The sequence below is a fragment of the Balaenoptera ricei genome, chromosome 12 (assembly GCF_028023285.1).
Source record: "Balaenoptera ricei isolate mBalRic1 chromosome 12, mBalRic1.hap2, whole genome shotgun sequence".
Taxonomy (NCBI): Eukaryota; Metazoa; Chordata; class Mammalia; order Artiodactyla; family Balaenopteridae; genus Balaenoptera; species Balaenoptera ricei.
The window spans coordinates 93,876,309-93,900,825 of record NC_082650.1 but is presented as its reverse complement, the minus strand read 5'-3'; the positions used below and the strand labels follow the sequence as shown (position 1 = coordinate 93,900,825).

The 24,517-nt window shown below is 37.9% G+C and overlaps 1 protein-coding gene across 4 annotated transcripts in view; it reads left to right on the top strand.

The window, feature by feature from the left end:
• Positions 1 to 2,765: 2,765 nt before the first annotated feature.
• Positions 2,766 to 24,517, top strand: part of PHF3 (PHD finger protein 3) — a 97,806-nt gene continuing 76,054 nt past the window's right edge. For 2 of the 4 annotated variants that reach the window (XM_059941837.1, XM_059941836.1), the window contains exons 1-2: positions 3,432 to 3,914; positions 15,124 to 15,392. In XM_059941837.1, the coding sequence (XP_059797820.1) occupies positions 3,913 to 3,914; positions 15,124 to 15,392 (271 nt within the window). In that variant the 5' untranslated portion in view covers positions 3,432 to 3,912. Of the gene's footprint in view, positions 3,056 to 3,431; positions 3,915 to 15,123; positions 15,393 to 24,517 lie in introns of those variants that run through there. The other 2 variants (XM_059941840.1, XM_059941838.1) reach the window with 2 other exon arrangements.

Sequence of the window (24,517 nt, the reverse complement as noted above, 5' to 3'; positions counted from 1 at the left end):
TAGAAAACTGGTGTCTCACGTCTCTCTTTGCTCCTTCCTTGTACCTTAGAGTTGCTGCAGTGTGAAAAGCTTCTTTTATACCTTGTGCAGTCCCGGTGCATGGAAAAGCTTTATGGTATTGTTTGACCCACGCTCTCTAGATGTCCCTGAACTCTGGTATGCTGTGCAAATTATTCACCCTGGGATGAGGCATGCAATTCCTCTTCACCCATTGTTTGCTGCTGAAAGCCTGAGTGACTGGGAGCCATCTTTCTGAATAAAGCAGGCAGAGAAAGTGTGGGAAGGGAGCAAGCCCGTCAGTCATGAGGTGCACAGCGTTCTGGACGAAGTGTCTAAATTCCATGATGATCTCAGTAAAATGAGTTCAGGATATTTTAACCCCACTGTTTTGATCCCATGTTTAGGAATAAAAACATTTACATCTCTCTTAAACTAACTTGAAAGTGTGTCTGGTGTACAGAAAGTATTTTCCAGAGAAAACCCCATTAAATAAATTTAATATTTTTACTGATTTTCTGTTCATTGCAGTTAACCCTTTCAATTTTTCCCCATCTTTACTCTGATGATACTGTAGGGATCAGTGTTTTAGTGATGACAAGCATTTTTTATTCCAGAATTAACCTTCGTATCTGCATCGTGAGCTGTCTTCCATGGCCGCACTTTCTGCCAGGCTCAATTTTGCAAGATCCAAATTTTGTCAATTTTCATTCTTTCATTTCTTTATAGTCAATTATAAATGTACTGTCAGTTTTCGCTATTGTTAGTTGTCTTGTTTTCTATCATATTTAATTTTCCTAAGTTAATTTGTAGTTTTCAATATTACCAATACAATCTGATTTTTCAAAACGTCTTTTAACTAAAACAGCGTCATGCATTAAGTTAGAGCTGTTCCCAGTATTATTATGCTGGTCCTTTCTTCTAGTAACCTTTCTATGGATTGGGTAAAAGAGACATAGTTTGTGTTTACATCTGGATGCAAAAAGCAAGACAAATGTGAACCTGGGTTCTTGGCTGGTTCAAAATAATAGAGTTAAAACATCATGCTCTGTGGCAAGCTGGTTGGCTTTTTAAGGGTAGCAATTTTTGTTTTGTAAATGTGACAGGCTTATGGTTCCTATATTTTTTACTTCCATTTTGTTTTTTCATAAATTTATGAAAATTTCTCTAACAAGGTAAGTTTTCCCCCAGCTCCTCTAAGGGGATTTTCCGTCTAATGATTTTCCATTCAAGCTCTACTGTATTGAATTCCTTTAGGGTGGACTTTTGTTTCTGACAATAATCTTATTCTTTTCTAATGACTTTTGCAAATTTCACATTGAGGTCCAGGAGAAGAGTAAAGATAAAGTTAGATTTATTTTTGCAATTCATCCTAGACATTGCAAGTGAAAAAAACCCTTGACTATTCATTTCTTTTCTCCTTTCTCAGAAAAGCACTTTAAAAAAGAGAGATTGTAAAACAAGGTTCTGAGGGATTGATAAATCAAGACAGGGGATTGAATTCTAGGATTCCAGAATTAGGACAATCTAAACCTTCTTTGTGGAAGAGCATTTGGTTTGGAGAGTGCTTGAAATGCCACAAGACCGGAGAGAGTAAAGAACAGATCTTCACCACATGCCTGTGAGCTATCATTCTACTTGGCACTGCATCCTACAATGTGGCCTGCTGCTGGCTTGAGGCTTAAATCAACAAGTAAAGGTTTTAGAAGAGCACAGCAGGTGCTAGCTGGCTATCATTTTTTAGTGGGTACTGTCATGGTCCCTGCAGTTAGGAGACATTCCTGGTCCTTAAGGGGCTCGTCTTGGTCTGGGGGACGACTAGCAACAATTACCCGACAGTGCTTGTTAAGGGCTGAGATTAGGGGTCCGCCCAAGCTGCTGTGGAGGCACATAACCTAAACCAGTGGTTTTCAAACTTTTTGGTCTCAGAACCCCTCTTCGCTCTTAAAAATTACTGAGGGACTTCCAAGAGTTTTTGTTTATATGGGTTAGTGATATGTATTGATATTTACCGTCTTAGAAATTAAACCTAAGAACAATAAAGAACATTAAAAAAACCCGAAATTCATTGTTACCATAAATATTTATTATGAAAAATACGTTTACCAACAAAATTTAATGAAAGAGTGGCATTGTTTTAAATTTTTGCAAATATCTGCATTGGCGGGCTTCACGGAGGATGGCCGGATTCTCCCTTCTGCTTCTGCCTTAAATCGGTTGCTACCCGTTGTTTCGGTTGAGGGAGATGAAGAAAATTGGACCTTATACACATGCCATTGCAAAAGAACTGGAGACCCTCTGAAAGGGCTTGGGGCCCCCTCCGCAGATCCTCTGGCCACACTTGAGAACTGCTTAGATCGGGAACATTTCTTGGAGGAGGCAGCTTGAGTCCTGAACGCAGGCCGGCTTGCTAACGGGGGAACGACGAGGGCGAGGCGATTCACGACGGGACTGCAGAGCAAAGCCCGCAGGGATTCCTGGGCAAGGGGCTCAGTCCGCGCCACCCTCGCCCGCCATTCTGGAACACACACTCAATTCGTAAAAAGCACCTAAGGGGGAGCAGATCTGCCCATCAATATCACGTTAAGCAGGAAGCTTTAGCGGTTTCTACAACCGAGAGAAAGCAACTGTGTGTAGCCTTAGCCCTGGCCCGCGGGCGGTGCCGCGCCCTCGGAAGCCCGGGAGGCTCGCAGCGCGCAGGCGCGGCGCGGCCCCGAAACGGTAAACAGTGCGGTCACGTGACGCGACCCCGCTCCAGCCCCCGCGCCGTCGCCGCACGCCGATGGCTGCGGGGTCTCGCGCCGCCGCACGGTCCCCACGAGGCGAGCGACCCTCGGGCCCTGGGCGGCGGCGGCTGCAACGAGGATAAGGAGGGCGGCGCGGAAGACGGGACGGCGTGGTCCGCAGTGGCCGCCCGGGCCGTGAGGAAGCAGAGGCTGTGGCAGCGACGCCTGCGTCCTGCGCGTACCCCCTCTCGGCGCAGCCGGCCCCCTCCTCCGCGGCGGCGCGGCCACCATCTTCCTCTCGCTGCCAGTGGTAGCGCTCGTCGGCGGAGCTGGTGAGTTGCAGCGCGGCCGGGCGACGGGCGGCCCTCCCCTCCCCCAACCCCAGCCCCGCGCCTCCGCGGCCTCCCGCCCTCCCGCGGTCGCGCTCCGCGCCTTCCTCCCGCGCAGCGGGAAGCAGCGGGAAGGCGCCTCTCGGCTTTTTGCGCGCCGCCCTCGGCCCGCCCGCGCCGCCTCTGCCGCCCAGGACCGTTTGGGCCGCTGTGGCGGGGCCGCCGGGCGGAGGGTCGGGGCCGCGGCCTCCCCGCCGGCTCCGCGCCCGGGCCTCGGGGTGAGTGCGCCGCCGCGCGGGCGCGCAGGCCGGGCGGCACGGCGGGCGCTGCCGGGGAGGCCCAGCCCGCAGGCCCCGACCCGGCCCTTCGGCATCGAGCTTTGGGCCCCGGCCCGGCAGCCGGCGCTGGCCTTGGCCGCGAAGCCGAGCCGGGTGCCCGCTGGTGGGGACGAGGAGTCGGCGCTCCATCCACCCTCCTGCGACCGCGCGCTTTTGTGCCCGGGACCCAAACTGTCGACTCCTTTTGCATAGTTTGAAATGAGAGACCTGGAATCTGGCCTTCGATAATACGTGTAATTTAATGAGCCACTTGTCGATACGTGGGTGTTCATGGTGCTAAATAACTGATCACCTGACCCGGGGGGCGGGGAGGAGGGAGAAAGGGAGGGAATGTTGGTACCGCGCACAGTCCAGTTGCCCCTTCTTTTCCCCAGCTGTGTATTGCCGGGTCCGATGACTTTTTCCCCATCTTTGAATTTTTAAATGCTGTTTCTCGAAGACCGTGATTCGAAGTAATTTGAGTGTGTGATTATTGGTGCTGCTCAGGAATCGTTTGCAGAACATGATCATGAATAGTCATTAATGTAAGTGGCAACAACGACTTAGTATCTTCCTAGTCCTGATCTTCATCACATATAGAGATACTTAATTTAAAATGAAACATCGGTAGCTGAGCCTTAGCAAATACGAACTTTACCACGTTATTTTGGGATGGGGGGGTGGAGATACAGTCAGCTACTTAGGGAGTGCTTAAATAGTATACATTGTTCTACTTAGTTACTGTTTTGGATTTTAACTTGTCTTCGCTTTTATAAACTGGTGGTTTGAGATCTTCCAAAACTGTGTCTCCATTACTCATTCATTACCTACCATTTTTTGATTCTTGAATGAAGTGTTTGGGATTGTGAAAATGTTGGTGGTAGATGTGTTTCTCTGGTAGAGACACTAGTCAAAGAACCAGGAAATCTTTGCAGCATTCTTGTTTTTGAATTTGTCTCTTCATTCCAGAGCATAAAAGGTGTGTTGTGAAGATTATTGTTTCAGATAGTGATTACTTAACGGTCATTACCACTTAGACCTTTCTTAATTTATTATTATTTCTCCCCAGTTCTCTTTACTGGCCATATATTACGATAATGAATGTTCTCTTCATCAGCATCTTCATCATCACTATTTTAAAATATATACTCCATTTCCCCATGATAGTAACAGAATTTAAGGAAGTACTTTTAATAGCTATCATTGCGCTGATGAAGCCACACACAGTTCAGTCAGTTCCTTAGCAGCAGAAAGACATCCACTCAACTGAAGTGAGCCACTTGTTAAGTATGCAGAACTACAGCCTTAGAGTTTAAGCTTTATTTGGCAGCTGTATGGGAGATTTGTGAGAAGGATAACACATGAGTTAGTGATGGGACAAGTTTTCCCCTGTTCTGTGCATGTTTTGTAGGTCCATTTACTGAAGAGCTTGAAAATATAATTTATTATACTGCTTTTGCATCCTTTGGGAGGATAGTGAACTTCCTTATCGATCACACTGAATTAGTTATGCATGCTGTGCTGTGGGGATAGACCTCAGATAACTGTCTAGCTGATCCTGTGATACACTCATCTGTTGCATGTTCAGATAAGTCAAATCTATGAGAAGTGGTTTGTGTAAATGTAGGTGAAAAATAGCTTTGGTCCGAAGCAACTTTAAGGATAGAAAAATGGAAAGGAACTTGTCTTTATGTTAATCATTTAAAACCATAATATTAAAATTTCAATTGTATTGAGTATTGAAATCAGGGAAGGTTGATAATTTTTGACATATAATAGCATGTTAATAAAACTTTTTGATAAAAGTTAGTTTTTGGGTACTAAAATATAGATAATGGTTATCTTCCTTGACATGGTAACTTGGTGCTTGCCTTTTTGATACATTTTGCTGTCTTAAATGTGCTATTTTTATTATTTTTTTTCTTTACACAGATTTCTCATGAAATCTTTTTTACTTAATTTTTGTCTGGAGGTAAGATCTTTATTATATTTAATGAAGAAATGAGGTTTACTGATTAGCATTTCAGGTTTGTGGATTACCACCACACAGTGTCAGGGAGTGCAAGGTTCTTGGAGTGCTGACTTCTAAATATTTTTGTTCATCTACATTTCATCAATTCTTCTGGACACGTGGTTGCTGGATTTCTTTTCTGCAACAGTACATCTTGGGCTCTGTTTCTTTCATTTCTTCTTTGAGCACCCTCTGAGAATCCTGGAGTATCTTTTCAGAAGCATAGACAACTTATTTTTTAACTACAAAAGATTTGGCAAATTGTTACACATTTCTGATGCTGTTGCATTTTTAAGAACAGTAAAAAAAAACTTCTCTTTTAATGTTGCCCTTTGATTACACAGCGAATGGTATTGACAGTATTGATTTGATTCAAAATATTTGAGACCCAGGTGCTGTCTGTATGCTCAAGGAACATAATCTAGGTTGAGAAACCAGATTCAGACATGAGATGTTAAATCACTGTGTTAGAGTTAAAAGAGAAAGATATTTCAAGAGTTACAAAACACAGTGTGTGAGGAATTGCCAAATGTATAGACTGGACAATTATGGTCATGCATCGTGTATTTAATTTAGATCATTTTTTAATGGTCGGGATTAAAATTTTTATGGTCGTTTGTATAATGGAGAGAGGATGGAGAGAAATAGTTAAGCAAAAACTTCAAAATAGTATCCTGAAGTTTTATCTTTTGGCACAGTCTAACTTTATTAGGAAAATTTTGAATGGCATAGTAGATTGTACAGAAAAGCTAAAGTTTTAATTCACTCATAATTTGTGTGAGATGGCCACATGAAACCATTCTAAAATTGTAGTTTTTGAAAATAAATTGTGAAGTTCGTGGTCGATCACTTCCAAAATGATGTTTGTTCTATACACACTGAGGACAGCCATTGTAATTTTTATATGTAGGGAGTGGCTAAGTGCATATTTCCCAATTTATTTTGGAAGTGGGCATGTCACTTTGTTTCCAGTATTTTGATATGTGTTATGAATGTAGACTGCATAAAGTATAGTAGTTTAAAAGTGCAGGCTCAGGAATCTCACTGCCTGGATTCCAGTTTGGGTATACGGGCATACTTCTTGTATTGTGCTTCGCACATACTGCGTTTTTTACAAATTGAAGGTTTGTGGCAATCAAGCATGGAGCAAATCTATTGCCGCCGCCCATTTTTTAAACAGCATTTGCTCACTTTGAGTCTTCTCTGTCACATTTTGGTAATTCTCACAATATTTCAGACTTTTGCATTATTACTATATTTGTTATGGTGTTTTGTGATCGGTGTTGATGTTACTATTGTCATTATTTTGGGGCACCACAAACCACAACTCTATAAGATGGTGAACTTAATTGTAAATGTTGTGTGTTCTGACTGCTCCACCGACTGGCTGTTCCCTGCCTCTCTCCCTCTCCTTGCGCCTCCCTATTCCTTGAGATGCAACAATATTGAAATTAGGCCAATTAATAACGCTACAATGGCCAGTAAGTGTCCAAGTGAAAGGAAGAGTCCGTGTCTTTCACTTTAAATCAAAAGTTAGAAATGATTAAGCTTAGTGAGGAAGGCGTGTTGAAAGCCGAGATAGGCCAAAAGCTCGGCCTCTTGTGCCGAACAGATAGCCAAGTTGTGGATGCAAGTGAAAAGTTCTTGAAGGAAATTAATTAACTGTGCTATTCCAGTGAACACATGTATTAAGAAAGTGAAACAGCCTTATTGCTGTTACGGAGAAAGTTTTAGTAGTCTGGAAAGAAGATCAAACCAGCCACAACATTCTCTTAAGCCAAAGTCTAATCCAGAGCAAGGCCTTATTAACTCTCTTCTATCTTGTGAAGGCTGAGAGAGGTGGGAAGATAACAGAAGGAAAGCCTGAAGCTAGCAGAGGTTGGTTCATGACGTCTAAGGAAGGAGGTCATCTCCGTAACATAGAAGTTCAAGGTGAAGCAGCAAGTGCTGATGTAGAAGCTACAGCAAGTTATCCAGAAGATCTAGCTAAGATAATTCATGAGGGTGGCTACCCTAAACAGCAGGTTTTCAGTTTAGCCAAAACAGCCTTGTATTGGAAGAAGATGCCATCTAGGATGTTCATAGCTAGAGAGAAGTCAGTGCCTGGTTTCAAAGGATGGGCTGGCTCTCCAGTTAGGGGCTATTGCAGCTGGTGACTTCAAGTTGAAGCCTGTGCTCATTCACCGTTCTGAAAATCCTAGGGCCCTTAAAAATTATGCTGAATCTACTCTGCCTGTGCTCTGTAAATGGAACAACAAAGCCTGCGTGACAGCACGTCCCTTTACAACATGGTTTACTGAATATTTTAAGCCCACTGTTGACCCACTCTCAGAAAAAAAGATTCCTTTCAAAATATCACTGCTCACTGACAATGCACCTGGTCACCCAAGAGCTCTGATGGAGATGGACAGTGGGATGAATGGTTTTCATGCCTGCTCACACAACATCCATTCTGCAAGGAGTCACTTCAACTTTCAAGTCTTATTTTTTACGAAATACGTTTTGTAAGGCTGTAGGTGCCATAAATACTGATTCTTCTGAGGGATCTGGGCAGAGTTAGTTGAAAACCTTCTGGAAAGGATTCACCATTCTAGATGCCATTAAGAACATCATGATTCATTGGAAGAGATCAAAATATCAAGATACCCAGGAGTTTGGAAGAAGTTGATTCCAGTCCTCATGGATAACTTTGAAGGGTTCACAGCTTCAGTGGCAGAAGTAATTGTAGTTGTGGCAGTAGCAAGAGAACCAGAATTAGGAGTGGAGCCTGAAGATGTGACTGAATTGCTGTAATCTCATGATAAAATTTGAATGGATGAGGAGTTGCTTCTTATGGATGAGCAAAGACAGTGGTTTCTTGAGAAGAAATCTACTCCTGGTGAAGATGCTGTGAAGGTTGTTGAAATGACAGCAAAGGATTTAGATATTGCATAAACTTAATTGATAAAGCAGCTACAGGGTTTGAGAAGACTGACTCCAGTTTTGAAAGAAGTACTGCAGTGGGTAGCATGCTATCAAACAGTGTGTCATGCTGTAGAGACATCGTGGAAGGAAGAGTCAGTCATTGCAGCAGACTTCGTTGTCTTCTGGTTTCAAGACGTTGCCGCAGCTGCGCCAGCCTTGAGCAGCCACCACCCTGATCAGTCAGCGCCACCAACATGGAGGCAGGACCCTCCACCGGCAAGACGATTACAGCTTGTTGAAGGCTCAGATGATGGTTAGCATTTTTTAGCAATGAAGTATTTTTAATTAAGTTTTGTACATTTTTTTAGACATAATGCTATTGCATACTTAATAGACTATACAGTTTATTGTAAACATAGCTTTTATGTGCACTGGGAAACCAAAAAATTGGTGTGACTTGCTTTATTGCGAGCAATATTGACTTTATTGTGGTGGTCTGGAACTGACACTGCAGTATCTTTGAGGTACATCTGTCCTGGGTATGTGACCTACACAATGGTCTGGACCTCAGTTTGCTCCTCTGCAAAATAGAAGTAATAATTACACCTACCTCACAGGGTTGTTGTGAGAAACTAATGAGAATCGCATACAGTATAGTTAGCACAGGGCCTGGCACATAGTACATGCTTAGTACATGTTAGCTTGGTCTGTCATTAGGCCAGTTTTGATGACTTGTACTGTTGCTGTGGTTAATCCAAACTGCTAGAGCTTCTCATAATGACAGTAGGGTATGGTTGTAAACTTTGAAGGTAATTTTCTTACTAATAACTAAGTAATTCTGCTTTTGCCCGTTTCAACTTGCACTCGATAGTTCTTTTTCGAGGTTCTTACGTCTGCTTTGGTCTTAGTATGGCAGTCATCTTGGATTCTTATATATTCTTTACCTGATAAATTCAGAAACAAAGTTATGATCCTTTTTTTTTTTTCTTAGGTAGTCTTGCCAGTAGATTCTAACGAATGAAACTGGACCAGAATTTGAAATGGGTGTGTAGAGCAGGTGGTGAGGTTGCATTGCTGCTAGAATTGTACTTTTTAGAATTGTGTTATACCACACGTCTTAACCATTTAGTGACTTTCCTTGACTTTGTCTTGGAAGGATAACTTATTCATCTTTAACATTGTTATATCATGGTGGTGAAGAACTGACCTTTGTGTCAGTGGATTTGAGTTCTAGCTCTGTCACTTATTTATTCTGTAATATTGGGTGTAACTTTGCTAAGCTTTAGCTTCTCTCATATAAATTGAGAATAATAATAATAGCTGCTTAATTGTGTGGCTGTGAAGTTTAATGACATTATACATTTAAGTTAGCACAGTGCCTGGAACATAATAAATAGTGAATTTAACTGTGTGAAGCGATAATGCAGGGCAGTGGTAAGTGCATTGACTTTTGAATGAAGATTTTTGCCTTCAGATTTCAACTCCACCACTTACTATAGCAAGTAATTTAACCTCTTTGATCCCAGTTTTATTTATTTTTGTATAATCAAGATCATAATATAGCATTGTTGTGAGGAGTAAATTAATAAATGTAGAGCAGAGTTTCTTAACCTCAGCACTGTTTTTTGGCTGGCTAATTCTTTGTGGTGGGGCTTTCCTAGTGCATTGTAGTATATTTACTAGATGCCAGTAGCATGCCCTCCAGTTTTGATGACCAAAAATGTCTCCATTTTCGAATTAAGCCAGAAGTCCTCTGGAGAGGCTTAATCACCTCTGATGCTCTGATGGAGAACTAATGTAAAGCATGTCGACCGTTGCCTGGTCTGAAGTTAGAGCACATTAAGTTTTATATATTATCATTGTTTTAGTAGTGGTACCTTTTTTTTTCCCTACTGCTCCTACTACTGCCTGTTAGAAATTTGCTAATAGTGAGCATGCCTGATGAATTGACAGCTTAATTTAATCTATGGTGTAGGGGTCGGAAGGCAACAAGCAGTTCCATTCTCAGTGCCTTTGCATTTAGGTCTTTGCCTGAATTGCTGTTCCCCATTTATGCATGGATCACTCCCTCATTTCAGGTTTTGGCTCACATGTTGCCCTTATTAGCAAGGCCTTCATTTACTGTCTTACGTAGAATGCTCTCCTTCTCCCATCACTATTACAGTGTTTAATTATTCTTCATAGATTTTATAATCTCCTGATATATATTTGTCCTCCCACCAACATCCTCATACACACGCACGCGCGCGTGCCTTTGATAGCTTTAGTGATTTATTGGTAGGCTTATTCTGTGCAATTTTTTAAGGAAAATAAGATTAAATGCATAGTTTTACTTTGAGGATGTTTCTGAGAAGTTGAGGTAGTCAATTTTAGTTTGTTCTTAATTTACAGGGGATTTTGGTAGAAGTGTAATTTTTTTCCCCTGTTGGCGTTTTCTAAATCTTTTCGCATTCTATTCATACACGAAACACTTAGAAAACAATATACACTGGTTTTATCAGTGTAAATGAAATTTGGCTGCAGTATAATTCTCTGAGTGACAGATGACACAAGTGGGAAATATCTCTGGACTCAGATTAAATTTTATTCAGGGTGTTAGTACTGATGCTTATTTTTAGTTGTATTCTGAGTCTTTCTAAATGGTCCATTAGGCCCAAACTCTGGCATTCATAATTAGCACCTGCTGTTCTTTTGCCTGGAGTAGCCTCTGGACCTTTAGGACCAAGCTCACGTGTCACTTACTTACCCTTTCTTGGCCTCGTGGATTTTACCTTCCTCTGTGGTACTGAGCCCTTCAGTATGACAATTTCATATTTTGTTGTGATGTTTATATGTTGTCGTATTTGTTTATATGTCCATACTTGATTTTGGATTATGAGTTCCTTGAATTTGAGACTGGGGTTTGTTTCACTGGTATACTTATGATAGTACTTTTTTTTTTTTTGATAGTACTTTATAGTAGATACTTGATAAATACATGAATAAATGAGTAATTTTGAATTAAGCAAATTATCCAATTCTCTGACTTAGCTGGATACATCCTATTGTCTGCAAACTTGAGGTGTGACTGTGAACCCATAAGTAATTTCTGATTTGAGCATTATGTATTCCCAAGTTAATAGTATCAATTCAGTTGTATACATGCATATCATTAGCCTCTCAAAATACATCCTAGATAGGTTTGTTATGTTCTGTTATGTTTTAATTATTAAATTTGTAATGCCGAATGTAAGGAAGCATTTAAGTAAAATTTCAGTGTAAGAAACAGGAATTTGTCTGTTTATTTACTTATTTTTTGGCTGTTTTGCGCGGCCTGTGGGATCTTAGTTCCCCAACCAGGGATTGAACCCGGGCCCTCAGCAGTGAAAGCGCAGAGTCTTACCCACCGGACCGCCAGAAATTTGTTTAAATCAAGCAATTTGTTTAGTTAACAGACACTGAATCATCTCTTAAATTTTTCCTTAATTAGATCGATTATCTTTATCTACATGGCTAGGTATTTCAGGACATTGTATTTTAGGTTAGTGTTCTTTTTTTTTTTTAAAAAGACCTTATTTTGGAGTAGTTTTAGATATATAGAAAAGTTGCAAACATAGTGTAGAATTCCCATATACCCTTTATCTAGTTTTCTTGATTGTTACATTTGACATAACGTTAATGTCTTTATCAGAACTAGAGGTTAACATTATTATTAACTAAACTGCAGACTTTATTCTGATTTCACCAGTTTTGTTTTTCCACTACTGTCCTTTTTCTGTTCCATGACCCAAATCAGGATACCACATTGCATTTAGTAGATGAGTGTGTTCGTGTTAAGTAAGGTTAATATTTCTACAATTGGCTAACATTTGTTTAACAATTTGGCATGGAGAGTTTTAATTTTATTTTTGATATATTGAACACTTGATATCTAAAACTGATTTTTTAAAATAAACGACTGTTTTATATTTGCATTCATTGTCACTTTTAAGATAACCTTGCGATATGGCTGTATACTGTGATTTTGGGCATTCTTCCTTTGGAATTGGCTCCAGAGCCTGTTGGAACGACTTAAGAAAATTCAGTCTTACCAATTTATAACAATTTCACAAAACACTTGTGTAAAAATTGTTTACTTTGGATCCATAAGTTTGGGGTGCTTTATACCATATTTTTTCCTGTAAGATCCCCAGTTGCATTGGTATATTAAAGGTGTCTGGCACAATGGTAGCTGGTTAATGAACACTTTTTGAATAAATTAAAGGTATTTCTCGACATTTGATGCTTTTATGCTAATCTATTTATTTAATCCAGGGCAACACACTTTATACAAGTCATACTAGTTTTGGCCGGAAAAAAAACACCCCATACTGGAAAATTCGGTTCACCCATCTTATTTACAGTATGCTTTACTTTTTTTTAAAAAAATTGATCTTTAAATATTGTCTGCTGTTGAGATTAAAAAATATGCCACAGGCTCTGAAGGCACGTTTTAGTAAAAGAGTTTGGGATGATTCACTAACAGTATCATTGAAAAAACAATGTATTGCTCATTTAGATCACCCTTTAGAACGGGCTGGTGTTCGGTATAGCTAGGTGATTTCGAGCCGTGTAACTGTACCTTCTGAATGTTGTGAATGTCCCCACCACTTAAATATACACAGGCAGAAGTTGGTGCAACAGAAAGACTAACCTCAGGTGAAGTATGTAGAATTTCCCAGACTTGTGTTGCTATGGGAATGAGTGTGTTGTTAGTAGATTCAGCATATTGTTTTTATAAGGAAAGTCAACCGTTTGTTTCTAGAGCTGGAATTGCCTTTTTTTCTTTGTTTCTTCTGGGATGCAACTCTGAAGAGGAGGTTGTTTCGGCTTGTGGTAAACTTGGATTCCAGCATATTCAGATAAACAAATTTGTTGATAGTTCTAGCTAATTAATTTTGTAGACGTTTAGTAATGGTTTTGTAAATTATTTTTAATTACCAGAAATTTATTATACTAAAATTTCTTTGGAACCTAAAAACGTATTAATGGAAGTATTGGTGATATATGATAATTGAGTCTTTCTTAGGTACTGAGATCAGATAGTTTCAGGGAATTAAAACTTTTCCTGACTTTTCATCACCATTGTAGCTGTTTTCTCTAAATGTTATGAAGAATGCATGTAAGATAATCAGCCAGTCAATCAAACAGTTAACATTTTATTTTGGTGCTTTATTAATATTTCAATATAAATAAGTTGCAAAGTTTGAGAAGAGATACTGAAATCCTATATTTAGCAGAGGATTAACTTTTGTGAGAATGAGGAAATTTTCTTTCCTTTCGTTTAAATTTTGAATTGAGTTACAGTGAACTGCATCCATTTAAAATGAACAGATTGGTGAATTTTGGTGGGTATATACACTCATAAAACCGCTACCACAATCCAGATTTAGGACATTTTCATCATCTTCCAAAATATATTCCTGTTCCTTTGCAGTTAGTCCCTCTCTTATCCAAGGCCCCAGGCACTTACTGATTTGTTGGAAAATGTTTTTAAAGAAGAACCTTTAATGAGTCAAATCTAGTCAATTTCTAGCTTTGTAGCTCAGTGTGAAAGGGGTAGAGTTACCACCTTGGGCTGTGTAGCCTTGAAACCTGGGTTTGAATCTTTGGCTCTGTTTTGTGACTTTGGGGAAGACGATTAAACTATTTAAATGCATTTTGTATACAAAGTAAGGATAGTAAATAGAGTGTATTTATTATCACTGGGCATAAATGAATTGAAAATGTAGGTAAAATGTTTAGTAGCATATAAAATATACCTGGTAAATTGTATAATATTTTTGAACTTCTTATTCTTTTATTTTTATAGGGGAAAGAATTCAAGGACAGTTTGAGGAAATTTTGGTAGATTTGGAGCTAAGAATTTTGGAATCCAAGAAGTTCTGTGTTAATTAGTGGAATTTTCTAGCTAACTGAATATTACTAAATTTTATTTAGTTGACTCTTGCCCACCACCCAAAATACATTGGTTCAGTATTCTCTGAAACCAACTTTTGATAATCGAGGCTCCTCCAGAGCATGAAGTGACCTTTGCTGAGCAATGCCTGGAGTGTAGGTATAGTTCAAATAGGAGATCAGCTCCGTATCTTTATAGACCGCACATAACTCCCTAAAATAAATTTAAGTCTCTGGTATATTGCTTTGTTGTTTATCTCATTTTATCTTAAAAGGGGTTCTCCCCCAAAATGTGTGTATGTGCACGTCTGTGCCTGCGTGTATGTAGTTTTTTGAGTTTTGATTTGTTGGGTTTAGTTAATAGATTTCTTTCCGTTTTTTTCTCCTTACCCCTACAAAAAAAAAAAACCTTTTTGTTTTTCTTTAAATAATTTAAGTGCATTGTAAATAAGACAAGGCTATTTTACAGTTTTAATAGGTATGGGACAATAATTTAAATGATTTGGTTTTAGCTCTTTTATATGGATTTTTACTAATAAGCAGTGTCTGAGTCTTAATTTATGAAAAGATTATGGTTAAAAACATACGGTTTTTATGGTTTAAGCCATGTAATTCTTTCAGATGTGTCAAATTAATGGACTATATATACATAGTTTTTTTTTCCCTAAAAAAGTGAATTAAGTAAACATTTAATAGGATCTCTGGTAAAATGAAATTTTACATGCATGATGAAGAAACATTGTGTAGCAAAGATTCATTCTACATGTCCAAATGTATATTCTAAAAGCAGTGAGGATTTTTTTTAAAACCATTCAGAAATACCAAAGTGTGTTCTAGACTCAAAACTATTAAAATAATTTGGTTTTAGGTGATTATCAATTGATAGCTTTATTTCTTATGGTATTTTTTTTGTCTTTCTATAGGGCTGAAAGACACACAGAAGTCTTCATGGATATAGTTGATACATTTAATCATTTAATTCCTACTGAACACTTAGATGATGCCCTATTTCTAGGATCCAACCTGGAGAATGAAGTCTGTGAGGATTTTAGTACAAGTCAAAATGTCTTAGAGGACTCGCTGAAGAACATGCTCAGCGATAAGGATCCTATGCTAGGATCTGCAAGTAACCAGTTCTGTTTGCCTGTTTTGGATAGCAATGATCCCAATTTCCAGATGCCTTGTTCAACAGGTAATTCTTACTTTTTTTTTTTAGTCTGCAATTTAAAGTAAAGATTTTTTTTTTTTTTAGATGAGGGTAGTGCATTTAGGGTTCTTTTCTCTGAATTTAGAGCTCCTTTTCTAGGCATCACAATTAGAATTTAAAATTTAAATTTTCTTTCAAGGAATGTGGAATTATCTTCAAGGATATTATGGATATAGATAGGGTTACCATATAATTTGTCCAGAATGGGATGCTTTTTTGAGAATCATAGGGGGGTGCTGTTAATAATTACATCATGACAACAGGTCATGATTGGGACTCTTTCTAGCAAATAGGGATTGCCTCGCCAGTGGGGACATGATGTCATCCCAGGCCTATTGGAGTCAAGGGGAATGGCTGAATTGACCTTTTTCAGTGCCCCTCCCTGCCCTTCAAATTTAATACATTGTGTGCTCCCATTTCAGATCTTTTAGTATTTTGTATTTGTATCTCAAAACCAGAGAAAGAACTGTAGACCTTTGCTGTCCAGCATAGCAACCACTAGCCACTTATAACTGTTGGCCTAATTGGAGATGAAATGAGTCTGGTCCTAATTGGAGATGTGCTCTAAAATGCACATTTGATTTCAGTGTGAAAAAAAAGATTGTAAAATATTTCATCAAGTTTTAAAAATGTAGATTACACGTTGAGGTGATATTTTTGGTTAAATAAAATATTGTATTGAAATTAATTTCACCTGTTTTTACCTTTTTTTTTAAAGTGGCTCCTTGAACATTTAAAATTACTTATGTGGCTTGCATTATATTTCCATTGGACAGCACTGCTTTAGGATATATAGTTGAAGTAACTGAAAGATAGTAACTTTCAGAGGATAATAACTTTCTGTAGGGCTAATCAAATTCTTAATAAGAGAATACTTCAGAGATACATTAATATGTGGAAAAAATATGTAGGTTTTCCTTTATAAAGCAAAGAAAATACTACAACAAACTTTGGAGCAATTAGCTATTTTGTAAGCTAAAATTAGACAAAGGAAAATGAGTTTCACGTGGAGAAGTTAGGCTTTTTTTCCCCTGTCTGTTCCCTAGAGTAGTTCAGGTTTATGTGGTGGTGTTCAGTTTTTTAATAACTCTAGACTTCTTCTGCACTACAGTTTTTCAGTATTTTTCATTTCCTTTTAATATTTTCTACATAATATTTTGATATAATAGTACTTAAAGTCTGGATTAGGTGGCCTGCTATTCATCAGATTTGTCAGATTTCTCTGCCTGAAGACTCAACACTTTGGCTTCTAGGAGTTTTTTCATTTTAACAACTCCTTAATACTGAAGTCTTTTGAATTGTTTGCTAATAATGGTATATCTCTGAATTATATACATTGTGTTGTGTTATCGCATAGGTTTACATTGTTTTTGTTGTTGTATTCTTAAATGTTTTAAAGCTTTTAAAATTTTGTTTTATGTATGCACTGTTCCTGTGTCAGTACAATATATCTAATTATTGTGAAGCACTTTTGACACTGGTTATATGCACAAAGTTTAAAGTTTATGTGCACAGTGTAGTCTAAATTCAGGAAGAACGTTTATTGAATACATATGTGCTTATTACTAGAAATACAGTAACCTTTTCAGGGATGTTATATTGGGCCTGGAACTGGCAAATGTATCATCCTTTTAGACTTTCTTATAAAATTACAGCCCCTTAGAAATACTGGTATTCTTACTTGCAGTCTTTTTTTTTTTTAATTTCTGTCGATGTGAAAAGTTTTTTTTTTCATATGAAAAGTCTCTTTTGGTTGAACATTTCTTTTGCTAATAGAAGACTTAGAACATCTTTAATGAAGTACTTAAATTTTTTTGAGGTCTGATTAACACTTGTGTACGATTTCATTGTAAACTAACTTTTATTTAAGAATCTATAAGTAGAAATATTTTCTCAATTTTCCTATTTTAAATTTGTTTGCTACAATTATTTATTTTGGTTTTAAAACAGAACTATTTGTGTTAATATATGTGATATATATCTATATGCTTTTAAGATATGTAAGGGAATATGTGGGGGAAACTTAAAATTGTAAAGCTCTTTATAGGATTGCTTAGATTTCATTGTGCCATCAGGCAGGGGATTTATTTTGATTGTTTCAAAGTTTCTTTTGCCCTTTGGGATATTTGGTTTGGTAAAAGGCCAGTATATTTTCTAATGATAGCAAACTGGAAAACATTAAAATTAAAACAAAATTTGTTTTGAAATAGAAATTCCGTTGTAAACTATTTAGTGAAAACCATACATGGACAACTTTTGTAAGTTTCAGCTATTCACAAACGGCTTCAACTTTTTGCTATAAAATAAAAATTACATAGTTCTTATCCAGATGTTTGTACCTGGCTCTATACGTTTTTACTACTTGTCTTGACTGAAGCATAGCAGGGAAATGGCTCTATCAGTATTCCTCAGGCCATTGAAAGCTATAGATAATGGTTATTTTGTAACCTTGGTCTTAACAGTGCAAAAGGTAGCAAACAATAACTGCTGTCTTGTTCTCTACTATTCTGATGTAGGTTGGTTTGCTGTAATTGTTAAAGACCAGTTGTTGAATGTCTTGCATTATATTTCAGCTGTCTCCAGAAACCATAGAGAAGCTTTAACAATTATAAAAATAGGAAAGAAAATGGTAGATCACTTTTAGTGCTCTGCAGGTGCACAAAAGTTAGGATGCTTATTATTTCATTTTGAGAGACAATAAGTAGATTTCTCATCCTCTTTTTGAATGCTTTTGACTCCATAAAGTATTTCTTTATGTAAATGCAGTGTTTGCATCTGGTTTTTAGATTTACCCAGTAATACATTTTATTTTTTTAATTTGTTATTTATTTTTTACAACATCTTTATTGGAGTATAATTGCTTTACAATGTTGTGTGTGTTTCTGCTGAACAACAAAGTGAATCAGCTATATGTATACATATATCCCAATATCCCCTCCCTCTTGAGCCTCCCTCCCACCCTCCCTCTCCCACCCTTCTAGGTCGTCATGAAGCACAGAGCTGATCTCCGTGTGCTACGCAACAGCTTCCCACTAGCCATCCATTTTACATTTGGTAGTGTATATATGTCAACGCTACTCTCTCATTTCGACCCAGCTTCCCCTTCCCCCGCCACGTCCTCAAGTCCGTTCTCTACGTCTGCGTCTTTATTCCTGCCCTGCCACTAGGTCCAACAGTACCGTTTTTTTTTAGATTCCATATATGTGTGTTAGCATATGGTATTTGTTTTTCTCTTTCTGACTTATTTTACTCTGTATGACAGACTCTGGGTCCATCCACCTCATTACAAATAACTCAGTTTCGTTCCTTTTTACGGCTGAGTAATATTCCATTGTATATATGTGCCACATCTTCTTTATCCATTCATCTGTCGATGGACATTTAGGTCGCTTCCGTGTCCTGGCTATTGTAAATAGTGCTGCAGTGAACACTGTGGTACATATCTCTTTTTGAATTATGATTTTGTCAGGGTACATGCCCAGTAGTGGGATTGCTGGGTCATATGGTAGTACTATTTTTAGTTTTTTAAGGAATCTCTGTACTGTTCTCCATAGTGGCTGTATCAATTTACATTCCCACCAACAGTGCAGGAGGTTTCCCTTTTCTCCACACCCTCTCCAGCATTTATTGTTTGTAGATTTTTTGATGATGGCCATTCTGACCGGTGTGAGGTGATACCTTATTGTGGTTTTGATTTGCATTTCTCTAATGATTAGTGATGTTGAGCATCTTTTCATGTATTTGTTGGCAGTCTGTATATCTTCTTTGGAGAAATGTCTATTTAGGTCTTCTGCCCATTTTTGGATTGAGTTGTTTGTTTTTTTGATATTGAGCTGCATAAGCTGCTTGTGTATTTTGGAGATTAATCCTTTGTCAGTTGCTTCATTTGCCAATATTTTCTCCCATTCTGAGGGTTGTCTTTTTGTCCTGTTTATGGTCTCATTTGCTGTGCAAAAGCTTTTAAGTTTCATTAGGTCCCATTTGTTTATTTTTGATTTTATTTCCATTACTCTAGGAGGTGGGTCAAAAAGGATCTTGCTGTGATTTATGTCATAGAGTGTTTTGCCTATGTTTTCCTTTATGAGTTTTATAGTGTCTGGCCTTACATTTAGGTCTTTAATCCATTTTGAGTTTATTTTTGTGTATGGTGTTATGAAATGTTCTAATTTCACTCTTTTACATATAGCTGTCCAGTTTTCCTAGCACCACTTATTGAAGAGGCTGTCTTTTCTCCACTGTGTATTCTTGCCTCCTTTATCAAGGATAAGGTGACCGTATGTGCGTGGGTTTATCTCTGGGCTTTCTGTCCTGTTCCATTGATCTATATTTCTGTTTTTGTGCCAGTACCATACTGTCTTGATTACTGTAGTATAGTCTGAAGTCAGGGAGCCTGATTCCTCCAGCTCTGCTTTTCTTTCTTAAGATTTCTTTGGCTATTCGGGGTCTTTCATGTTTCCATACAAATTGTGAATTTTTTTGTTCTAGTTTTCTGAAAAATGTTATTGGTAGTTTGATAGGGATTGCATTGAATCTGTAGATTGCTTTGGGTAGTAGTCATTTTCACAATGTTGAGTCTTCCAGTCCAAAAACATGGTATTATCTCTCCATCTGTTTGTATCATCTTTAATTTCTTTCGTTAGTGCCGTATAGTTTTCTGCATACAGGTCTTTTATCTCCTTAGGCAGGTTTATTCCTAGATATTTTATTCTTTTTGTTGCAGTAGTAAATGGGAGTGTTTCCTTAATTTCTCTTTCAGATTTTTCATCATTAGTGTATAGGAATACAAGAGATTTCTGTGCATTAATTTAGTATTCTGCTACTTTACCAAATTCATTGATTAGCTCTAGCAGTTTTCTGGTGGCATCTTTAGGATTTTCTATGTATAGTATCATGTCATCTGCAAACAGTGACAGTTCTACTTCTTTTCCGATTTGGAATCCTGTTATTTTTCTTTTCTGATTGCCACGGCTAAAGCTTCCAAAACTATGTTGAATAATAGTGGTGAGAGTGGGCACCCTCGTCTTGTTCCTGATCTTAGAGGAGATGCTTTCAGTTTTTCACCACTGAGAATGAGGCTGTGGGTTTATCACATATGGTCTTTAGTATGTTGAGGTATGTTCTCTCTATGCCCACTTTCTGGAGAGTTTTTATCATACATGTTACCCAGTAATACATTAAAAAAAAAATTCCAGTAAGTGAGGAAATTCATTAAGTATTTGGGAAGTATTTGATCTTGATGGTCAGACCAATTATTTGTATTCTTAAAAATTCTTGTTATCCTTAAAATAAAACTAATATTTTCCCAAGTAATAGGTTCAAGATACTGACTATGTTGGTTATACAGTATGTGAGGAATGTATTAAAAATCATTGAAATGGTGTTTGAAAAACTGGCATTATCAGTGTCATAAAGAAATGTTAATTTTATCTTACTTTACAAACAAATGTGTGCCCCTTTTATGTAGACAGCTATGATTCATAAGTGTGAAACAAATCTTGTATTTATGAACCATTTCTTTACATGATATATTGAATAGAAACGTTCAGTGGCTGTAATTTGATTTATTTCTTTAAGACCAGGAAGATGGGCGCACTGTAGATAATATGGATATTCAGAGCAGCCTGTCATTCACGTAGCGCTTGTAGCTACTGCATCCTTCAGTGAAACCAAGATGTCCTTTCCAGGCTATATCATGGCTTACAAAACCATCATTGACTAAATTGAAAAAAATAAAAATCCCTTCTGTAGCATGATTTTTGGAGATTAAAAACATCAAACAGTTATTGAATTCAGTATCTTACATATTTGTTAAGAGTTGATTCATATTGTGTACTTAAGTGTTTTTTCAGTTGTATAGAAATTCATATTGTTCAGTTTCTTCAATTGTAAATTTCTGCTAGCATGCATATGTGATAATTGTTTCCTATCAAGAAGGCCATTGATAATATATAACATCAAGTAGCATTGTTTAATAAGAATTTTAGCTTGTGCTGCCTTTCTTCTGAGCAAAGTATTGTTAATACATGTTAAGACTGGTTTTACAAGTTTCCTAGCAGTAGTGTGATTTGGTCCTTTTTTTAGCACACAGATTTTTTTTTTTAAACTTTTTTTTTTTTGGTAATTTATTTATTTACTTTATTTATTTTTGGCTGTGTTGGGTCTTCGTTGCTGCTCGCGGGCTTTCTCTAGTTGCGGCGAGTGGGGGCCACTCTTTGCTGCGGTGCGCGGGCTTCTCATTGCGGTGGCCTCCCTCATTGTGCAGCACGGGGTCTAGGCGCGTGGGCTTCAGTAGTTGCGGCACACGGGATCAGTAGTTGTGGCACACGGGCCCAGCTGCTCCGCGGCATGTGGGATCCTCCTGGACCAGGGCTCGAACCCGCGTCCCCCGCACTGGCAGGCGGACTCTGAACCACTGCGCCACCAGGGAAGCGCTAGCACACAGATTTTTAACTTTTAATCATGGCTCTGTAGTTTGGGGCTTCTTCATCATTAGAGGCAGAATTCATCTGTGTAATACTTTAAAAATTATGGTACTTGTTCTGAAAAGATGATTGTTGTCCTTTTGCATCATTGAGATTTGTTTAAAAGGTATTTATAAGTTTTCATGGCTTCGTGCTTCTGTTGGACAACATTTCAAATCAGTACATTGAACTAAACATGGTGGACATGTTTAAACCATGGTAAACATGGTTTTCCTTATTTGTACTTTATTTGTGGGGACAGCAAACTCTTAGTGCAAATTTATTACACCTGTGGATCCAACTACACATATACATTCATTACGTATTTGCACTGGGGTCTTTTTTCCACTGTTTTTATTATTCTGAGTAGTAATGTTTATTGATTTTTTTTAAACTTATGTGCCTAATGAACATCTTTTTGCCATTGATCTTATTTTTGAGAGTTGCATTTGAATAAGAAGATACAAATTTAGTACATGTAAAGTAGTCATGCAAATGAGATGAACATATATTGGTTAAGATAAAGCGTATGCTCTTTAGCTGAATGTTAGTGGCGAGTAACTGATCAGCCTTGTAAGAACATTCATAGTCTTTAAGAATAGAACTTTATTTCTGTAAGGTTGATCATTAATATTTTGAGTTATACTTAGAGGGGTTTTGGTGAAAGTGGGTGTGTATAGAAGAGAGCAACCAGAAAAGAGAGGCAAAAACACCTTGTAGAATTAGTGGAGAAGAGAAAATGCTGGAAGGTGGAAAGAGTAGGACATGACAGCAGCCATAGCTCCTTGAAAGTTTGTCACATTGGTAAGAGATTTGACTTTTTTATGGAAAGTGGGAAGGAGCTAGATCCAGTAGGTTGCAGTTAGAGGGAGACAGTGATTGGCTAAAAGGAAGAACTTGGGGTTCCCTCAAATAGAGTAATAGGTTCCCAGGGGACATGGGATTTACACTTCCTGGGTATGACCACCTTGATCAAGGTATTGTATTTCTTTGGGGATTCATGTCTCATATAGTTTCTATTAGGTGACTTTTTATGGTCAGTGTCCTCCTAGAGTCCTCTGTCATTGTGTGTTCTAACATAAAGTGTCTCTGTTTTCTTTATTAGAAATTAGATTGTTTGCTTTAATCCCGAATCTCATTTGTAGGCTTAATGTATTTCATTGCTTCTTTAAATTATTTGAAATACAACTTTAAAAGCATAGTAATAACTACATTTATGTAGGCAACTTTCATTGCTCTTAATTCACTGTTTCTTTCCATCGTATTTCTTCTGCTCTATGTTCAATTTAGACATTTTAAATAGATTGTCAATTTTTCTCAAACAGGTAGTTTTCATTAATCACTGCTACAAGTGATCCTTACTACCAAAATAACAGAATTGAACTCAGAGATAAAACAAGTCCTTTAATACCAACGCTAAAATATCACTTTCTAAATTCAGAAAATGCAGAAAGAGGGAATTTTTGGACCAAGGCTAGAGTTTTCCAGTTTATGGTTTTGTGGCCTTTCTCTGTTTTATCTCTATTTGATTCAGTTGACTTTTGCTTTCCTTAGCTTGATATAGTATAAAGCGGAACATACTTTAATTTTACTTTGCATTGACTGAGCATTTAATTTTCTGTCTTTTAAATTAAAAATGTGGAATAAAATTAATCATGTCTTCATCACTATGCCCCTAATATCTTTCCGTTTCTTCCTTTCACCTGTTACTTACAGTTCACTCTGTATTACTGTTTTTTAGCTTGCATTTCTGTGCTGTTGTATAGCAGGCCTCTCTCTTTATCCATGGTCTTGGGCATGCTTCTGGAGTTATTCAGTCTTCCTGCCTCCCAGCACCCTTTGTCGCTGTCCTGTCCCTATCTGGGTTTGCTGTTCTCCAGGCCTGTAGTACGTCTGTTGTCCCTAGTGTCTCTGCCCTCCTTGAGTGGAGCTGTTGTCTTCCTGGATTTCATCTCCTCTCTTTATCTATGCCCTCTTAATGACATCCTTTTAGTACCTTTCTAATATTATTACACTTGACTAATAATTTGTCTTTATAGAGAAAACAGAATTGATTATCACCTTTTCTTAAAATTCTGTGTCTGATATTGCTGATGGGTTGGTTGCCTGGGTTTGTATAAGGCTTGTTGCTTTGTCAGGTGGCCTTTTCTGCACCCCCACTTTAGGATCTTCTTATCTTTTGGTGTTTAGTCTTTGACTTATTTTTGCTGGCACTTGGTGGGCCTTTTCAATTTGGAGAGTGATCAGTTCTGGGAAATTTTCTGTGTTTTCTCTGCAAACTCCTAGGAGATGTTGACCCTTCTGGATTAATTGCTTATGTTTCATGTCTCTTTCTTGCATCTTTACCATCATTTTGCTTTATGTCTTTTTAGAGATTCACTGCCGTATTTTCCATTTCTTTGAATATTTAATTTTGACAGTCACTATTTCTAAGAAGTCTTCTGTTCTCTTTATTCATACCATTTTAAAGTAGTGTTTTGTGTCATAAATATATGTAAGAGTTTATAGTCTGAATTCATTTTCCTATTTGTTTATTTTGATGTTTCCCGTAGTGTTGCAACCTTTCCCCAAATGATTATTTTTGGTTGCTTGTTGTTTAAAATGGGAGGAAATAGGAAGTTTAAGTTTTGCCTTCACATACATGAGTGC